Source organism: Lactuca sativa, chromosome 1, assembly GCF_002870075.4.
Source record: "Lactuca sativa cultivar Salinas chromosome 1, Lsat_Salinas_v11, whole genome shotgun sequence".
NCBI lineage: Eukaryota > Viridiplantae > Streptophyta > Magnoliopsida > Asterales > Asteraceae > Lactuca > Lactuca sativa.
Window position 1 is genome coordinate 88,198,827 of NC_056623.2, and position 18,714 is coordinate 88,217,540.

At 34.1% G+C, this 18,714-nt stretch overlaps 1 protein-coding gene across 1 annotated transcript; it reads right to left on the minus strand.

Annotated features, from left to right (window-relative positions):
• Nucleotides 1-11,937: 11,937 nt before the first annotated feature.
• LOC111896955 (CRIB domain-containing protein RIC4) lies at nt 11,938-14,952 on the minus strand. Its single transcript, XM_023892930.3, has 2 exons — nt 14,393-14,952; nt 11,938-12,310 (listed from the first exon to the last, which is right to left on the minus strand). The coding sequence occupies exons 1-2, from the start codon at nt 14,667-14,669 to the stop codon at nt 12,075-12,077; spliced, it is 513 nt and encodes a 170-aa protein (XP_023748698.1). The 5' UTR covers nt 14,670-14,952; the 3' UTR covers nt 11,938-12,074.
• Between the last annotated feature and the right edge of the window lie 3,762 nt (nt 14,953-18,714).

The following is an 18,714-nucleotide window of genomic DNA, read 5'->3' on the forward strand; positions in this document are numbered from 1 at the left end:
TGACCACCCCACTTGTGACTGTTGGCTACAGTCAACCAAAAGCAAGTGATGAACTATCCTTTTATTTTTTATTATTCCGGCGTCGATGAAGCGTACGGTGTTGTTTCTCATGGTAAATCATGAGTGTGTTTGTTTCTCATGGTAAATCATGAGTGTGTTCTATCAGAGGTATTATGTCATAGTAGCGGTTACAGGCTCATAGTAGCAAATTGTTAGAAACATTATACCTTGTCATATACAAGTATTAATGTTAAGTATAAGTTTTCCCCTACTTATACCTTAGGATTAAGAAATGTTTAGGTATAACACTTAATTGATAAGTATACTATTATACCTAATATACATACTAAATGTTGGAGAGTCAAAATAATACTTTCAAAACTATACTTTTGAACTTGGAAAATATATTATTTTTATATGGAGTCAAAACCTGTGAACTCACCAACTTTATGTTGACGTATTTTTAAAATGCATGTGTTTTTCAGGAACTTGAAAAGCTCGTATGTATTCGAACAGGAGAAGTTTTACTATTATCTTTCTGTTTATTAAGAAGTATGCCATAGTCAGATATTATGTAATAAATACTAGGAAAACAATAATGTAACTTTCAATTATCAATAAATGTATGTATTTTCTTTAGTATTGTTCAATGTATGTTATATAATTGTGATACGAAAAATGACGTTACACTACCCAGTATTTCCACCGACGGCCGGGGTGTGACATATAGTTTAGGGTTATACTACTTACTACTTCTAGCTCAATGAAACATACAAGAGTCGGTTCATTCATGAGTCATTACTTAGTACTTTAAGAGCATATACAACTATACTAGAAAGATAACATATACAACGATACTAGGATAAGTAACAATACATTACATATACATGAATATGTTAACATAAATGTGATCCACTGTATCGGAGCATGCCTTCAATGTCATGGCCCGAGTTGTAGCCAAAGTCTCTTGGAGGGAGAGCATGATTTTACGTATAGATCTATACTGGATTGACTATCCTACACCTTGATGCTAGCTACAGCCAGACCTGCAGGTCTGCAGGTGCCAAACGTCATACCTTTTTACGACCTACATTGTTGGGTTTCCAGTCGATAGTATGGTACAATTAATCACATAATACCTTAATATAAATCCGGTTTAAGGTAGTTAGTACAGCAGTAGTTCCTATAATACAACACTACAGTACTACATTAATTTACCCTTTACATTTATTTAGTGATCATTTCACTTAAACTTTAATGTACAAATTATATTTTGGTAATGATAGTTACACTTGGGAAAATTACACACTTTTACAAGAAACAAACATACAAAACAGTCATGCCTTGGGAGAAGGCTACTTTTAGTAGAAAATATAGGATTTTCTAGGAGTTACAAACTTTTACAAACACTTACAAACATTCACATACTTTTATTACAAACGTTTACAAACTCGTACTTCAAACCACGTTCAAACGTTTTTGATACAAACACCGACACTAAATACTTATGAACTCGCCAGCTTTAATGCTGATAAACTCTTTCAAAATAACTTGTATTCTCAGGTCATCAGTAGACAGGTACCGAGGCCAACTTTTAAGAAGATGGAGCGCATTCAAGACTCATCTTATATTTTGATTTACATTTTTGGTGTCTATAACTGTACAGAACACACTTGTATTAAAATTATATATTTAATGCAATGGATGATGTTGTTTACTTGTTTGCTATTATACTGTGTTGTGATACTTTACATGACGTCCTCCGCCCCATAACGTTTCCGCCGTTCTCGGTTTTGGGCTGTGACATAATTAAAACTTTATTTCCAATCCCTAGAATTTTAAAAGTTAAAATTCAACCCTTATACTTTATAACATTATAAGTTTAATAATATTTCTATATGTATAAGAACAAAAGTCGTCTTACCATTAGTAGGCCTCATTCACGAAGCCGGTCTATAAGGGGGTATAAGGTTACTGCCTATAAAATGGCATTTTAATGGGTGTCCACTCTCACCCACCACTTCCTTGACTGGTGGAGGGTCGTTAGCCGAACGGGTAGGACAAGGACTATAATTCTCCCTTCATTATAAGTATAATGATAAATACTAAGTAACTAAACACTTATAAATTACCAATCTTAGTTACCTAGGAAAATGTGAATAAGATGCTAATCCATGAAATTACACTTTACACTTTGTTTAAGCCGTTAGTGGAGCGTGTGTGGTTAACCGGCACACTAACCTAGATTTAACAAGGTAGGCAAAGGGTAACTTAATATTTATCATAGTATCGGTGGAGCGTGTGTGGTTATTTGGCACATCGATTGAGAGGTAAATATTAAGGGTACCAAGTATATTTGCATGGTTACTTAACACCTTGTTTTGTGATCCTCGACATCCCAGTCACAAAACCTGAAGGGCACACTCGAGATTGAAACATGTCATTGAAAAGTTTAATGAATCTCAAAAGAATCTAGGAGTTTCAAAACCAATTAAAACCTAATAATACATTTCGTTTATCTTGGTGGAAATTGGTGAATCATCATTCACCTACCTTCAAAAATACTTTATAGCTTGGATTACGGCATCCCTCTTCCAAGTTATAAAATAGTTTGTTGGGTCCTAGCCTTAATATTTCATATTGGGTGTTATATTAAGGACTTAAATCAAATTTACTTGAATTTCTCCCATTGTTGATGTATAGTTTAGGCAACAATGATCTTCCCAAATCAAGCTTTCCTAATGAATATGACTTCCCGAGTTTGGCTCATGGAAGTCATACTTTTCTTCCTCCACGTCCTCCAATAATTCTCCCTGACCCACAAGTTTAAGGACTTGAAAAGTTCAAGATCACTCAATCCCTACTCACAATAAAACATAAAATTGGAAGTCTTGTGTGCACTCATGTCTTAGAACTGAAGTCACACAGTGATAGGTTGAGAATGTTGGGTGTCGTTGTCCCAAGGAAGTTGGCTATTGACTAGGTCTTTTAGTCACTTCCTGAGTCATATAGAAAGACTACTATGTGACAGATCACGACATGACCCTAGTGGATCTTTCTTATTTGCTTATTGCTGCTGAATCAGAAATGATTTGGTGCAATAGTCAAGCAAATATGGATGGAAGGTCTATTTCTAAAACTTCCATGGACATGGACAATGGTGACATTGGAAGTTCAGAAAAACTTTCTCTTCCCAATGGAAAGGGATCGGCCTTGGTCAACCCGGTTGACCGGAAGGTAAAGAGAAAGTCTAAGTCTAGAATAGCCTGTGTACCATTCCCAAAGAGTCTATATGTTCTTAGTGTGAAGAAAAGGGGCATTGGAAGCGAAGCTGCCCAAGCTACCTGAAAGAAAGAAGAATCAAAAGTTTTACTCTGCTTTTGGTAAGTCCACTATCTAACTCTGTTAAGTTCCTAGTTGATGATTCTTAATACAAAATCTGACTCGGTTGCATTTTGATATTTAGCAGGATCAAGCAAAGGAAAGGAAACTTAAAGAAAGAGTATGTTGAATTTGATCGCGAAGATGGATTTCTTTCGCTTGGTTGAAGATTGAATTCTTGAGCTACTTCTTAGGAGTTATGATAGATTGCTAGGAAACATGTAATAGCATAGTTTTCATTTCAAGTTGCATTGTAAGGAAAAAAATTCCGCATTTTAAAATAAATAAAAGTTTGTTTTACTTTATTTTTATCTCCTTATAATGGCATTCATGAAAACTTGATGTTTGTATGTTTATAGCAATATTGGAAATATGAATTTGATTCTATCATTTGTGGTAGTGTCTAAATTTACCAAACAAGGAAAGATTCTCATCACCCAAGTTTCAATTGGACCGAAACTTGGAATCATACAAGGTGTTTAGTGTGATGTATGAGAATTTTCAACTTTGGAAAATTAAGACTAGTTCCGTGTTCACATGTATATGTGACTCAAGAGAAGGACTAAGGGATCAAGTACACATTCTTGTGCACTAGCCAAAGTTCACCACAAAAGATGGATAAGACTATTCGTCATGATTTACTAAGGTTTAGTAAATATGATTATACTTACAAGCTTAAGTATAATTCTGAGACATTGGAAAAGTTTCAACGTATGACAGAATGAATAAGAAGAATCAAATTAGGCAGGAGGATAAAAGTTTCTCAAATCTGAAAAGATGGGAGAGCACTTTAGTATCATGTTTTAAGATCATCTTAATGATTTTGAGACCTTATCACAATTCATCCTCTAAGTGCATTCTGATAGTTAAGAAGAGGAGTTATGAATTGTTGAAGTGGTTAAATCAAGAAGATGATTCATACATGGTTCCAAAAACAATTCTTAGAGTTATACTCTAAGATTTTAACTTGAGTGACATTTCTTAAAGAAGGTTTAAACCACTAGTAAAATGTAAGAGTAAAAGTTATCTACTCTTGTACATTTGAAATTGGTAAGTTGTGATGTTTTGGATAAAACAAAGACCAACTAAGGCCAATTGTGTTAAGTGTCTGTCTTGATTAGAATCCACACTATCTCTTGAATATTTGACAAGAAAGTCTTATAGGCCAAGGAGACAGTGGGAGTCTAAAAGATCCTGAAAGGGTTTCAAGAAGTAATCAAGAATAAAACATGTATTTCATCACTAGCACACAACTAGAGGTTTATAACCTACCGTATTGACATTTCTGTGCCCATTCCAGTTAAGTTGGCAATACATTTGAGTTCTACATGCTCTCAATTGTTTGCATAGCTACTTGGAAGCAATGACAGGCCCTTGAGATGCCAGGTGGCAAGAAGTTAAGATTGCACAAGTTCAATCCATATGAGTTAAGATTTGTCACTAACCTAGTCTTGTGACTATGGTTTGACAAATTCACATGGATAAGAACACATGCACCATAAAATCTAAGTCTCATAAGGTTTCTCTCCGATTCATGACAATGATGGTGAGGAAATTCTTTCACTAAGTAGATTTTAAGTAGATAGCAATTGTGATATTTACAGTTCTCAAAGTCGTTAGTGGAGCGTGCGTGGTTAACCGGCACACTAACATTGACTTATGAGAAATGGCAAAAGGTCTAAAAATTTGAGACTATGATTATGGCATCCATTTTCATAGTTCTGAAATTGTTTAGACACACCTGTGATCTATCTAAGATAAGGTGTATGATTTTGATAAAGTCTTATCAAAGCAATCTAGTATCAGAAATCTGAACTTTGGTAAGAATGTCAATAAAGTATTGACTTCTAGAGGTCCAACTATTTTCTAGATACATGTCAAATCTAGTAGGAGCATAAGTGTTATGCTAATAATCATCATGTTAGTGGGAGCATGATAATTATGATAAGTATTGCAAGTTATCAATGTTAATCATAAAAAACAAAAGTTTCAATTCCTGAGGTTGCAAGGGTTGAAAAAGTTATTTTGCTATAATTAAGGGAGAGGAAATTATACTTCATTTCAATTCTAAAAAGCTTAGATTGAGTTTATAATCATTTTAAAGAGCTTATATTGAGGTTTTAATCACCTTTAGTCATATATATATATATATATATATATATATATATGAATTTCATGTTGGATTGGTTCAACTTAAGAAAATTCTATACATTGCGTTCTCAAAATTCGATTATGATTACAGCATCCCTTTTCATAGTCAAATTTTGAGAATATGGCAAACAAAAATTATTATGGCAAAAGACTGGTCTAGAACCATGTCTTTATGTAAAACATCATGAATCGTGTCCCATTTATTTTGGGTACAAGATCGATTACATGTGCTATAATATTTATCCTTTATGAATTGTCCAAATACCTTGGGGCATTAAGGGGAACAATGTCTAGAATTGGATATGCTTAAAGTGAATAAGCAATTGTCAAGGACAATCTAAGGTTTACCAAAGATTGGTTGCTCAAGGACAGTTGAAAGTATACTGTTAATATTGGAAGGACCATATTGAGATAGTCTGAAAAGAGGCAACTCTTGTTCAGAAGTGGTAGTCAAAATGGGAATATAGAGTTGTCTTCATAGGTGGAAGCAATCTGTATAAGGTTAAAGAAACTTAATGCAAGAAGCATGTTCAAAGCAATACGCTTTGAATTTGAGACATCATTTCCATTGAATTGCTTTCCATTGGGATACTTTGTAATGATTATTGCCAAGTCTTTGTGGATTTGTGTATAATCATTACTAGAGGAACAGTGCATATAAGTTTAAAATCTAAACTGATTTTGATAAATGATAGGAATTTGGAATTCTTACATTTAAGACAAGGATTTGGGAGTGTGAAAAGAGAATCATTAAAATTATGTTCAATTGATCTAGTTCACAACGAAAAGGATCATAGACAAACATAGAGTTCATACTTGGTGTATGGCAAAGCTATTGTTTAGAAAACATACTGTACATGCTTGGAGCATAGGACACCTAGTGTGTTAATTCAAGTATAAATTTGATAAAACCGAAACAATGAATAATGAGTAATCAGTATGGTGATAAATAAAAAGTGTTTTATTTATATTCATAGGTTTTCATACCATATTAGATTCATTTATTCATGTGTTTCACTTTGCATGTTTTGACTTCCATAATAACTAGGTTATTCTTCCGGAATGACTAAGTTATTCAAACCATCCACAGTCGGTCATATGTTGGAAGTAGATATGAATCAAGACTATCATGGGTTGGCTTGTAGAGGTCCAAGTTGGTGGAAAAAGTTGCTCTACAACACTCATGAGTGCTCATAAGTTCTGAGTATTGGATTCAACCCACGCTCATTTGAATCACTTCATGGATTTTATCGCGAGTGATCATGACACGATAACATCTTATATTCTTCAAACCTAGAGATATGAGTTGTTACTATGAGTTGGTTGTACATTGATTGCATGAAAACGCATTCGGTAACTCGATGTTATAAAACATGCCTTTGTGTATGATTCAACAAGTAGTAGAACAAGCCATATGAGTCGAAGTTTATCCATTCCTTTTACCTTCGGGATAAAAGCGATATCTGTGGGGCCCTCGATGATTTAATGATGACACATGTGAGTGCTTGGCCAAGCCAGGACTGATTTGATTTGTTCAATCAGTCAGTCGTAATAAATCGGAAATCGGGAAACAACAAATGGACAGAGAGAATGATTGATAATCCATGTCTCAGTCCATATGATATCTAGAATGGAGGAATATATGATCCCTTATCTAATGGACAAGTCATTGAAAAAGGTCAGAGTTCGTTGACAAGGTCAGAGTTCGACAGCAGCTTTAAAGCTACGATTGCCAGCTAGGTTTTGAAGTCATACTCAATAACAGTTTTAGACTTATCCAAGTGGGATACTATTGGATTAATGTCTAAGTCCATAACTATATTTGGTATGTACTTGACCCGACTCGGCATGGTCCATCTGGGTTGCACTTCACCGACACAATTTATATGGATAGTCTTTTGAGAATAGTATATTTATGATTATATTAATATATTATAAGTTCTAATATATTAATATGGAATCATATTCTTTAATTAGTATTGATCAAGAATTAGTTTAGAATTAATTAAGTGATCAAAAGGAACTAATTAAATATGGACTCATATATATATATATATATATATATATATATATATATATATAGAATGGGCCAAGTTCATTTAGGTTGGGCTAAGCTATCATGGATAGTCCATGGAGTTTTAACTCATGGATCCTATGAAATGAAAGGTCATGGGTATTAGGGTTTACATGGATGTAACCCTAATCCTCCATACTATATAAAGAGGCCTTTGGCACAAGAAATGGCACTAGTGTGTAAGGACATAAGAGTGGGCCGATTTTAGTGTGCATACATATTCTCTCAAGTTCTTCCACGGTGTTTTGGTGATTTGTGATTCCACTTGAGGCTTCCACACTATTGGGGCTAAGCTCTTAAAGCTTGAAGACATCAAACTACATCAAAAGGTATGTAATCTAACTAGAACTTTGTAGTATAGGTGCTTCATAATATGCTAGTTAGGATGAAAGCTTGGAATATTTAATATTTGCATGTATAATAGAGAAAACATAGATCCAAGGTTTATAGGGTTGCATGTACACCATAGGAGTGCTAGAATGCTTAAAACCCATCACAAATAGCTAGGAAGAGGTATATGTTGGGGTTAATATGTTAACATAAGGAACTTACATAACCAATTTGTTGGAATTGTGTCACTTTTGTGAGAAATAAAAATGGAAGGACCAAATGTGACAAGTAAGGAAAAATAAAAGCTAGTTAGTGGGTCTCCTCTTTCATTTGGTTGAGATGAACGTTTTTAATAGGGGGGAGTGTGGTTTTGATGAATACGTAGTCATCTAGGGTTTCGAAATGAAGTGAACAACAAGCAATCCAATATAGGGGTCTCCATTAGTGAATTAAGGTATAAATCTCCCTCTCTTCTTTAGAATTTGGACCTAAGGTTTGGAGTTAAGCTTCAAATCCTATGATGGTGATTAATTTGATGACTAGATGATAGATTCATGATAGTTTTTGTTTTTTGTACTCCCATTATTCATTGTACCAAACTCTATTTGGTTCTGATGGAGATTTGGTATAGAATTAGAGCTTCAAGCTTCAATAATGGTGAAATCTTATAACTTTTGTTTCAAATGAGTTTTAAATGTGTGGAATACTCTCTATATCACCATGAGATTGTCAATTCATCATTTATTTATTACAATCAATCATCAATGGGTATTTCAAGCTCTAGTTTCATGATTGGGTTGTACAATGGCTATGATGAGTTATACTCTAGCCCCTATCCATAGTTTTAGAACCTTTAATAAAATCAAACACCTTGGAAAAGATTTATTTTAACCATAACTTTCAAAATTTAATTTGAAAACGAGTATACATATATAGTGACATTTGCATTTTCAGTATTTTTCCTTTTTAGCCCTCATTTAAAAATCCCTTGCAAAATTGGTCCCTAACTCAGTACATTGGGCGTACTCTAGGAGTACGTCGGGCGTACTGGCTTGATATCCGGATCGCAGAGGCACCCACATACATTGGGCGTACGTGTAGGTATGCGAGGAATACGGTCAGCAGGGCCAAACCCTAATTTTTATGGTTTATGCCCTATTTAAACATGTTACGCTGCTCATGCACTTTCTTATGACCAGTCTTCACCTCTCCAAACCCTAAGAACGAAACCCTAATTTCCTTTTGAGTGTTTTGAGCTTGGAAGTGAACTTTGAAGGTTTTTGTGGTGATCTTGAAGGAATAAGAACTCTTGGAAGTTGCATTGGTGTGGCTAGAGCTTGTAGATCCAGAATCATCACCAATTTGGAAAGCTTTTTGTGGTATAAAGCTCTTATATTGATGGTTCATTTTGATAGATCAAGTTAGGGCTAGTTTTTCTTCTTTTTATGGTCCTTTAAGTCATGCATGAGAGTATGAGCTATTCCAGAAGCTAATGATGGTAAATCTTAGCATTTTTTAAGTCCCTTGCTCATAAAAATGCAATCTTGGTAGGTTATATTGGACCATGCATGAGTTAGGGTTCTTATTATGGGTGTTATTGAGTAATGGGTCCCATTAAGACATGTAAAGGAGTAAAGTTGCCAACTTTACATGTTAAGACATCATTTAGGATCATATTGAGTATTGGACATAGTGTCTTAACCAATTAAGCTCTTAATGGCGAAGTTGTGCATGTTGTGGAGCACGATGGACGTACCCAGCTCGTACGCATCGCGTACTAGCCTAAAGAGGTGTACGTATGGCGTAAGTATGATTACGTCGGGTGTACTAAGTAGCCATTAACTTTTGTTGACTTTTGGGTTTTGAGTTATAATTGGACTACTAGGGTTTTGGGCCTTGTTGGGCCACTAGTCTTTCGGAATTTGGGTCATTGTTAGGCTTTCGGCCTTCTTGGATTTGGGCCCATAATGGGTTGTGGGCATCATTTTGGAATTTAGGCCATATTGAGCTTTTGGGTGTCATTGGGCGGAGCTCGGTTATGGATTGTGACCTAATTATTAATTAGGCTATTATTTGATGAAATTTAGTGTGGAGGTTTCCCGGATGAGCAGTCCGATCATTTATCTGGTTGTTCAGTAGTTTGCAGTGAGTCTCATCACTGTGTTTGGCTAGTCAAAGGCACCAATGTCGGCCTATGATTTATTATGATTACGATGCTAGTTGTTTGTGTGACTCTTGCATGTGTGGTATGTGATATGAATACCGGATGGGGTCCGATGTCAGTCGAGGCCTGATAAGTGTATTGTATGTTATTTATCTTAGTTATTCTTGCATGTATTTTATGTGTATGTATGAATGTCGGATGGGGACTGACGAATGTGATGGAGCGGGGCCCATCTCATATTACTAACATATCTGTTCCGAGAGGCGCTCGATGTCGAGTGGGTCCCGGTGGTTGTCGGGCATGGTACATCGTATGTTGATATGTATGGTATAAGGTGTTTTATGGAACTCACTAAGCTTCGTGCTTACGGTTTTCTGTTTATGTTTTATGTACTTCCGGATCAAAAGGGAAGCGCGGGGTGATCGCATCGCACACACACCAATACACCATGATTTCCGCATTATATGACTTTGATGTATTGAGATGATTGATTCGCTTACTCTTATTTTCCTTTATGTTTTATGAACTTGTTTGGTTGGTGGTTTTATTATTATGAAAAATGAAATTTTTTGTCTTGAATTTTGGGACGTTATATATATATATATATATATATATATATATATATATATATATATATATATATATATATATATATATATATACCATTAAATATCATTTATAAAGAAGAAATCATTAAAATCATTCTGCTAAAACTTTTAAAACATATTATTAGAGTTACTAAAAAAGTTTCATAAACCAAAATATGGAAGTCATGACCCCTTATTCATATATCAAAATATAATAGAAATACTAATAATGAAAATCCACAAGAATGCAAAATATTGTTTGCAGTCATGTTAGGTCCTTTATACTTCTACCTTGGAGGTTCCTAAAAGGATTAATAAACAATAGGTAAGTGAAAATTCTTAGTGAGCATACACAATATTCACTCATTATATTACTCATATACCATCACATAATACATATATTCACATAATCAAATAACACAAGTTCTAAAGACATATTGTTGGTACTAACTTCCTTCTTGTTCCGTCCCCCTTTTTTAGGAATAACCCATATTCCCCATTTCCCGGGAATAAGATAAAATTATACATAATTATATATTCAAGCAAAGTCACCATAATAAGTAAGTTAATGTAACTCACAAAACAGCATATGTGTTTGCCTCATCTATGGTTTTTGTGGCTATTTATGAATAAACCCTAATTTTTGGCTATTTTTTTCTAAGTCATTAAGATATTAGGCTATTTTTTTACATTTCTCTAATACATATTCTTTCAAGTGACAAAACTATCAAATGCATAATTTATAATTAACCCGACTAACCTGATTGACCCAACCCTATTAGCCCGAAACTTAATTGACCCGAACCCGACTAACCCATAGCTTAACAGGGTCGGGTTTTAGGTGAATTTCTTCCTCTAAAAACCGCTAATCCAACTTGAATAACCTTAAATCCGATCAATTGCACTCGATTAACACCCTTAGAAAAAAAAAAAAGTTAACTTAGGTGTAGTTTCTTCTAGTCTTGTAGGACCCGTACTACACCATCGTATTTTAAACTAATTTAGCAAATTAATCAAATCTTCTGTTGATTACCAAACCATATGTATCTCACTTTATCCATGCACGTTTATTACAATGTGAATGCAACAAATATTCAAGGATTTACAACAAATTCAATCATTTTCATCATTATAGTACAACATTATTGAATTTATATTGACTTAGAAACCAAAACATGGTATTACTAATTAGAATCAAGAGAGCGACATTCTATAAAATATGTACAAAATAAAACAATCGATCTGACTAGTTGTTCAAAAAACAATCAATCTCACTAAGATCAGAACCAAACATCCAAAAATAACAACAAATTTCACCACAAAACCAAATCATTTTCGCTCTCCTATTTCTTAATCTCAGTTTGATATGATTGGTATCAAATTTCAATTATAAAGTTGTAGGGCCCTCTGCCCGATTAGCCATTGTAGGCTCAATTAACTGTTTTAAAGAAAGTGAAGGAAAAGAATGCGTTTCAAGTGGTTGCAATTGAAAATGATCCCAGATTTTTTCGGGGTTTGTAGTCATTGATCCATCATAGCCTATGTGTGTGACATGCTTTACATCCGTTGGAAACCCTATTTCCATCTCGGTCTCAGTCTTTATGTCCTCGATATCTTTGTATGCTGAAAAGAAAAAAGTGTGAGATGTTGTTTTCTTTTTAACTTTGTGAATTTAACAAGGATATGACTTAATCTGGTAATATATTTTACCTATGTTCGAAAGAACTACTTAATAGATCAAATTGTGGATAAGAATATTTCCATATAATAGACCTGACCCTAACATTTTAGAAGCCATAAATCAAATTAAGGCCCCATAAAAAATTTCTTGTAAAGGGTTTTTAAGTAAATTCACTATTATTAAATTCAAAACTCAAAGTTTATAATAGTCATCTTGTAAATTTTCTACATGAGCACCATATGCAAGTCTTCACTCATTAACAGTAAATCAAAATTATTACAAGCAATTCGAAGATAAAAACCAACACACTACTATTTTCTAAACATCATCTTCTAGTATTTTTATAAACAAATTCATCTATCATAATTCCATAATCAATATTTTCAAGAAACTTGTTTTCAATTGGAATCAAAGTCAAAGCATTTAATATTTCTTGAGACATGGTACATTACAAATAATATTTTAAAAGTTTTAGTTTTAATAGCTTCTTTATGCAATTGTGATGGGAACAATCAATAATATTTTGCATGCTTGCCAAGAAACATGATAAGTGTTTACCTTTTTTAGGAATATTAGTATTATGCTAGATGTATTATGTTTAATTGATAAATTCTTTTGTAACAATTCCAACTAATTGAATAAATAATCATTATCGATGTTTCAGATATGTCAATTTGTAACCTCTTTTCAGGATTTTGCAATTTCTCTTTAGTTCATCAGTAGACTTAACATTTTCTAGTTGTGAATAGGAAACCAAAAATGTCACCATATTGTTTGTATTGCTCAAACCTTTGCACCAATGAACCAATAGCCTGACCGATTATGTAAACAAAAGACTGAAATCTTGAATTATTCTTGAGGCGAAAATCATATACTAGTTTCGGTGACTCAATGTCACTCTCTTCAAAAGATATTTGCTTAAAAATTGTTCTTTTATTATTTTTCTTTACAAATATCAAATCAATTCCTAAATCAAAGCTATAGATCTGACTCAATTTAAAGCCTTTTTCAACTCATGCTCTTGGTAGTGCCTTAGATATATAAATGCCTTTATAATATTTGTATTTAATTTCTACTTGATTTTAATAATATATCTAAAAACCTAATTTTTTTATTGTTAATAAAACATGAATTAGATTAGTAACATGCAACTATAGTTTAATAATGTATTTTTTTTGTCTTCTAAGTTTTTAGTAATATGTTACTAAAAGAAATTTTCCATAGGAAACACTTTCTAATTAGAGTCACTGTGACCGCACCACCACTATATGTTAAATCCTAACCTTTTACAAATTTTCCTATTTATTCCTTCCTTTTTCTCAATGTGTTTTAAATATTTTTTAAATATCATCTGAAAAGAAAACGACAGAAGAAAACGAACATGAGTATGGTACTATGGAAAGATAATGTGTAGCTATCCACATGATTTTTCTAAGGAAAGAAACAATGGTGAGAGTGAGGTTACATTTGATGGATGCTATAACTTTGCCACATTATCAAGATTGGGATTAAACCGCAACACTCTTACCTACCAAAGATTTGAGTAATGATTTTCAAGAAGCAACTCATGTTATGCTCGAAAGTTAAAAGTTGATTTCTATTTCCAAACATTAAAACAGATAATTTTTTGTCATATTGGACTAACATTTTTTTTTGTCAAAACAGCTTAACATGGACCTAGTAAACATCCCATTTAACAATACTTAAATAACTTGTGTTGAAGACTTAAAGTGCTAAAATCTTTATTTTTATTTCTTTTAATTTCTATTAATAAGTAATATAGTAGATATAATTATAGAAAATACTATTAAAATAATAATTTAATATTTTTAATAAAAGCAATTGAGGAGCTTGTAAACTGACCCGTTTTTCGATTTACCCATTTAACCTCTTGTGAGTAAAATTTCACTCGAAGTCACTTATTTTTCTGTTATACAAACACTCCATGAACCATTTGCGTATATTAATTATGGTGCACACCAGAAAACAAAGATTATAAAGAAATCATGGAACTTTTCACTTACCAAATACTCGAGCAAAGCTTCTGAACGTGAGTTTGACTAGCTTATCCATCACCGTGGTGATGTTAGATCTTCTTGGAGCCACATAACTCCAAGATCTCTTGAGTTTCACCATTGACGAACTGCTTTCTCCCTCCACCACCATGCTTGTTGCAACCTGGTTCGATTCCGCCATTGCTTTCGTCCTTGATTGGCTGGAATTCTTTTCACATGTAGTTATCTGAGACAAACATCCCATATAAAAAGGAAGAACAACAAAACTTGTTTTTTTCTCTTTCATGGCGACTAAGAATCTTTGTCACCAATCTAAACTTAATGGACCTAAGGGCTACAAAGAATAGATGAAGAGAAGGTTGTTGGCAGCTATATATATGACCTTTCTAATTGGCTATATTGACTTTGTAAGCAAGCTTCCATCATTTTTGAAGGCAAAACTTTTTCAATGGCAGAAATTGTTAAATCCAGAGGTGGAAAGGTATATTGAGTTGTGTATTGTGCAATGGAAGTTGTGGATTGATCTGGATTTGGGTGTGGAAAATCGAAAAAGGTGATGAATTGGCACTGGTAATTAGTTACGATGTAGAGTTCAACCTACTGAAGTTGTGATTGTTGGGCTAATTGAGGAAGGGGTTTTGGAGCCCACAAACCGAACTATTTGTCATTATGCTTTGATTGTCTTAATGATTTTTTAGGTTTAGTTAGTCTATCACATCACCATCTTTTTGCATATAGTTCATCAAGCAGTTTCAATCTTAATCCAAGAAAGTGATACTCGAAAGTAAATATTAGAGTAAGTTACAAGTTTGATCCATATAGTTGGGATTAATCTTTATTTTTGTCCAACTTTTGAAAAATTGATTAGTTTGGTCATTGTGATTGCAAAATCTATCGTGGTTGGTCTCTTTTGATACGTAACATCCCGATTAGGTTAAAACTTTCTGTTAAATCCGTTGTAAAAAGATTTTTTACCCTAGACTAAATTTTTAGAACCTCGATATATAGCATCCCGATGTTGAGGTAATTTCAATTTAGCCCCTATGTATGAAGAAATATTGCACTTTGGTCCTTGTGCATGAGAAAGATTGCAAGAATGACCCATGGTGGCATTTTGGTGATTTTGGCCAAAGAGTTAGTACGTTGGGCGTACCGGGGGGACCCTAGTACGTTAGGCGTACACTGCGTACACAGGGCGTATGTGATAAATCCTCAACCCCTAATTTTTAGGGTTTGGTCCATATATAAGCATCATTATCACCTCACTTTTCATTCCTTCATCAACCTCCACCTGAGAAAACGTCCCTCTAGCTAACCCTATGTGAGAAGAGTGCATCTTGAGCTCATCTTTGTGTTTTGGTGATATTCTTGAAGAAGAAGAAGAAGGTGATGGGAAGACCTTAAAGCTTGGAAGCAACTTAGATTTGGGATTCTCTCCTTGCTAGCAACATCCAGGAGGTAAAAAGTGTTGGATTTAGTGTCTAAGTCCATAACTATAATTGGTATGTACTTGACCCGAGAGTAGAATGGTCCATTTGGGTTGCATGGCACCAGAACAATTTGTAAGGATGGACTTTTGAGAAGAGGATATTTATGATTTATTAATATATTATAAGCTCTAATATATTAATATGAAATCATATTATTATTTAATTAGTATTAATCAAGAATTAATTTGGAATTAATTTAGTGATCAAAAGAGACTAATTAAATATAAGGGGTTGATTTGGTAAATCAATCATTCTTATGGTGTGGGCTTATGGTTATTTAGGATGGGCTAAACCAATCTGGTAGTCCATGGAGGTTTAACCCATGGATCCTAAGTAAGATGAAAAGTCAGGCACATTAGGGTTTATATGGATGTAACCCTAATCCTAGCCACACTATATAAGAAGACCCTAGGCTACTAAAATCGGCACCTAGAGTGATCTTTAGAAGAGCATAGCCGATTTTGTGTGCAAGTAATCCTCTCTCAAGTCCTCCATTGTTGGTGGTGTTGTGTGAAGCATTTGAGGCATCACATTTGGGGTGCTAGGCTCTTAAAGGTCCAAGGAAACAAGCTACAAGAAAAGGTATGCCAACTAACTAGTTTTGTTATACAAGTACCCATGTTTTGCATGCTAGTTAGGATAATGCTTTGGAAAATCAAATTGCATGTATAATTAGAGAAAACATAGATCCAAAGCATTTAGGGTTGTATGTGCACCTTAAGGTTGTTAGAGTGCTCAAAACTCATCAGTGGTATTAGAGCCTAAGATTGTTTTCTATTATACTTGATGTTTTATTGGCTTTCAAAGTTGGAAAAATCGAATTTCTGCATTCTGATAGGTGTACTCGTCAATTCCACTGGGTGACTCGACGAGTCCATTCAGAAATTGACCAACTCGACGAGTCCAGTTCATGCACTCGCCGAGTTGGTGCTCCTGTGTGCAGAATTTCAAGTTTTTGGCATAAATTGGATTAGGATCATTACCCCAAACTGTTTTTGAACCATGAAATCTTTTTTTTCATAAGGTGATGATCATGCTTGTCCAATTAAAAGATAATTGTCATAATTTCAAGATTTGTATTAGTTTATATGATTAGGCTAATTTCTTGAAGATTGATGATATGAATTATCTTATGCTTATGAGTTTAACTAGATCATGTATGATTTATTAGATTATTGTGTTGATTAAATTAATGATCTAAATGGTTTTAATAGACTTCATAGCTTACCCTCAGGTTATGGAACACCAAAAGTTTTTTCTTTAAAAGTCATTAAACTCATAAGTTAAGAAAATGAAAGGTTTTGAATAGTGTCAAAACTTGTCCTCAAGTTTTGGAATTTGTAAAGTCATACTTATGAATATTTTAATTCCAAACCCTATAGTTTTAAAAGTTTAAAATTCAACCCTTATACTATTATAATATTATAGGTTTAATAATTATATATATGTATAAGACAATTCAGTCTTACCGTTAGTAGGCCTCATTCACAAAGCCGGTCTATAAGGGGGTATAAGGTTACTACCTATAAAATGGTGGTTTAATGGGTGTCCACTCTCACCCACCGCTTCCTTGACTGGTGGAGGGTCGTTAGCCGAATGCGTAGTATAGGACATTAATTCTCGTTAAAAGTATAATGAAAATTATAAAGTAACTAAATGTTTTATTAAATTCCCAATCTTAGTTACTTTAGGAAAATGTGAAATTGATGCTAATCCATGAAATTGCACTTTGCACCTTGCCAAGTCGTTAATGGAGCGTGTGTGGTTAACCGACACATTAACTTGGACTAGTAAGGGTAGCAAAGGGTAGCTTGGTGTTTATCATAGATCGATGGAGCGCATGTGGTTAATCGGCACATTGATTAGGTGATAATGACATTAATTTGCATGGTTATTCACACCTTGTTTGTGATCCTCGGTATCCCAGTCACAAACCTGAAGGGCAATAAAGATTTAAACATGTCATTGAAAAGTTCAATGAATCTCAAAGGAATCTAGGAATTTCAATCCAATGAAAACTTAATAATCTATTTCGTTTTTCACGGTAGAAATTGGTAAATCGTCATTTACCTACCTTCAAATATTTTGAAAGTTGGATTACGGCATCCCTCTTTCAAATTGTAAAATATTGAGTTGGGTCCTAGCCTTAATATTTCATTTGGATGTTATATTAAGGACTTTTATTTAATCTAAACTTTGTATTTCTTTCTTTTCAGATGTCTTCCAACACTGCTTCTAGCTCTAACCCTACTAGCTCCTTCTCTCTCATGAACTTGTGTGGGAGAGTCATCTTTGATGGTTCCAACTTCAATGACTGGATTAGGAACATCAGGATGGTCACTCGAAATGAGGACAAGGAATATGTCCTAGACAAGGAGCTTAAGGAAATCGATGAGTCTTCTGCTACTCCTGAGGAGATCGCTGAGTTTAGGACTCATGAGAAGGATGCCACCAAGGTGTCTTATATCATGTTGGCCACCATGACAGTTGAACTCCAAAAGTCTTGTGAGGACTTCCACCCTTTTAAGATGCACCAAGACCTGATGGAAAGATACCATCATAGTGCTCGTCAAGAGATGTATGAAATTATCTCTTCCATGATAACAACTAAGATGAAGGATGGTGAACCCATCACGACCCACTTGTAGAAAATGCAAAGGTTTGTGGACCGTTTGCTAAAATTGAATGAGAACTTCGATGAGGAGCTGGCTACAGATATCATTCTACACTCCTTACCTCCATGTTATGATCAGTTCCGCATGACCTATCATATGAATAAGGAGGATGTCACACTTAGAAAACTTCAATGGATTTTGAGGACTGCTGAAAGTAGCCTCAAAG

Bases quoted from the DNA above. Each gene is read 5' to 3' on its own strand.
- LOC111896955 (XM_023892930.3), bottom strand. From the start codon at position 14,669: ATGAAAGAGAAAAAAACAAGTTTTGTTGTTCTTCCTTTTTATATGGGA. The intron at 12,311-14,392 runs GTAAGTGAAAAG...TTTTCTTTTCAG, and splicing joins AAGCTTTGCTCGAGTATTTG to CATACAAAGATATCGAGGAC.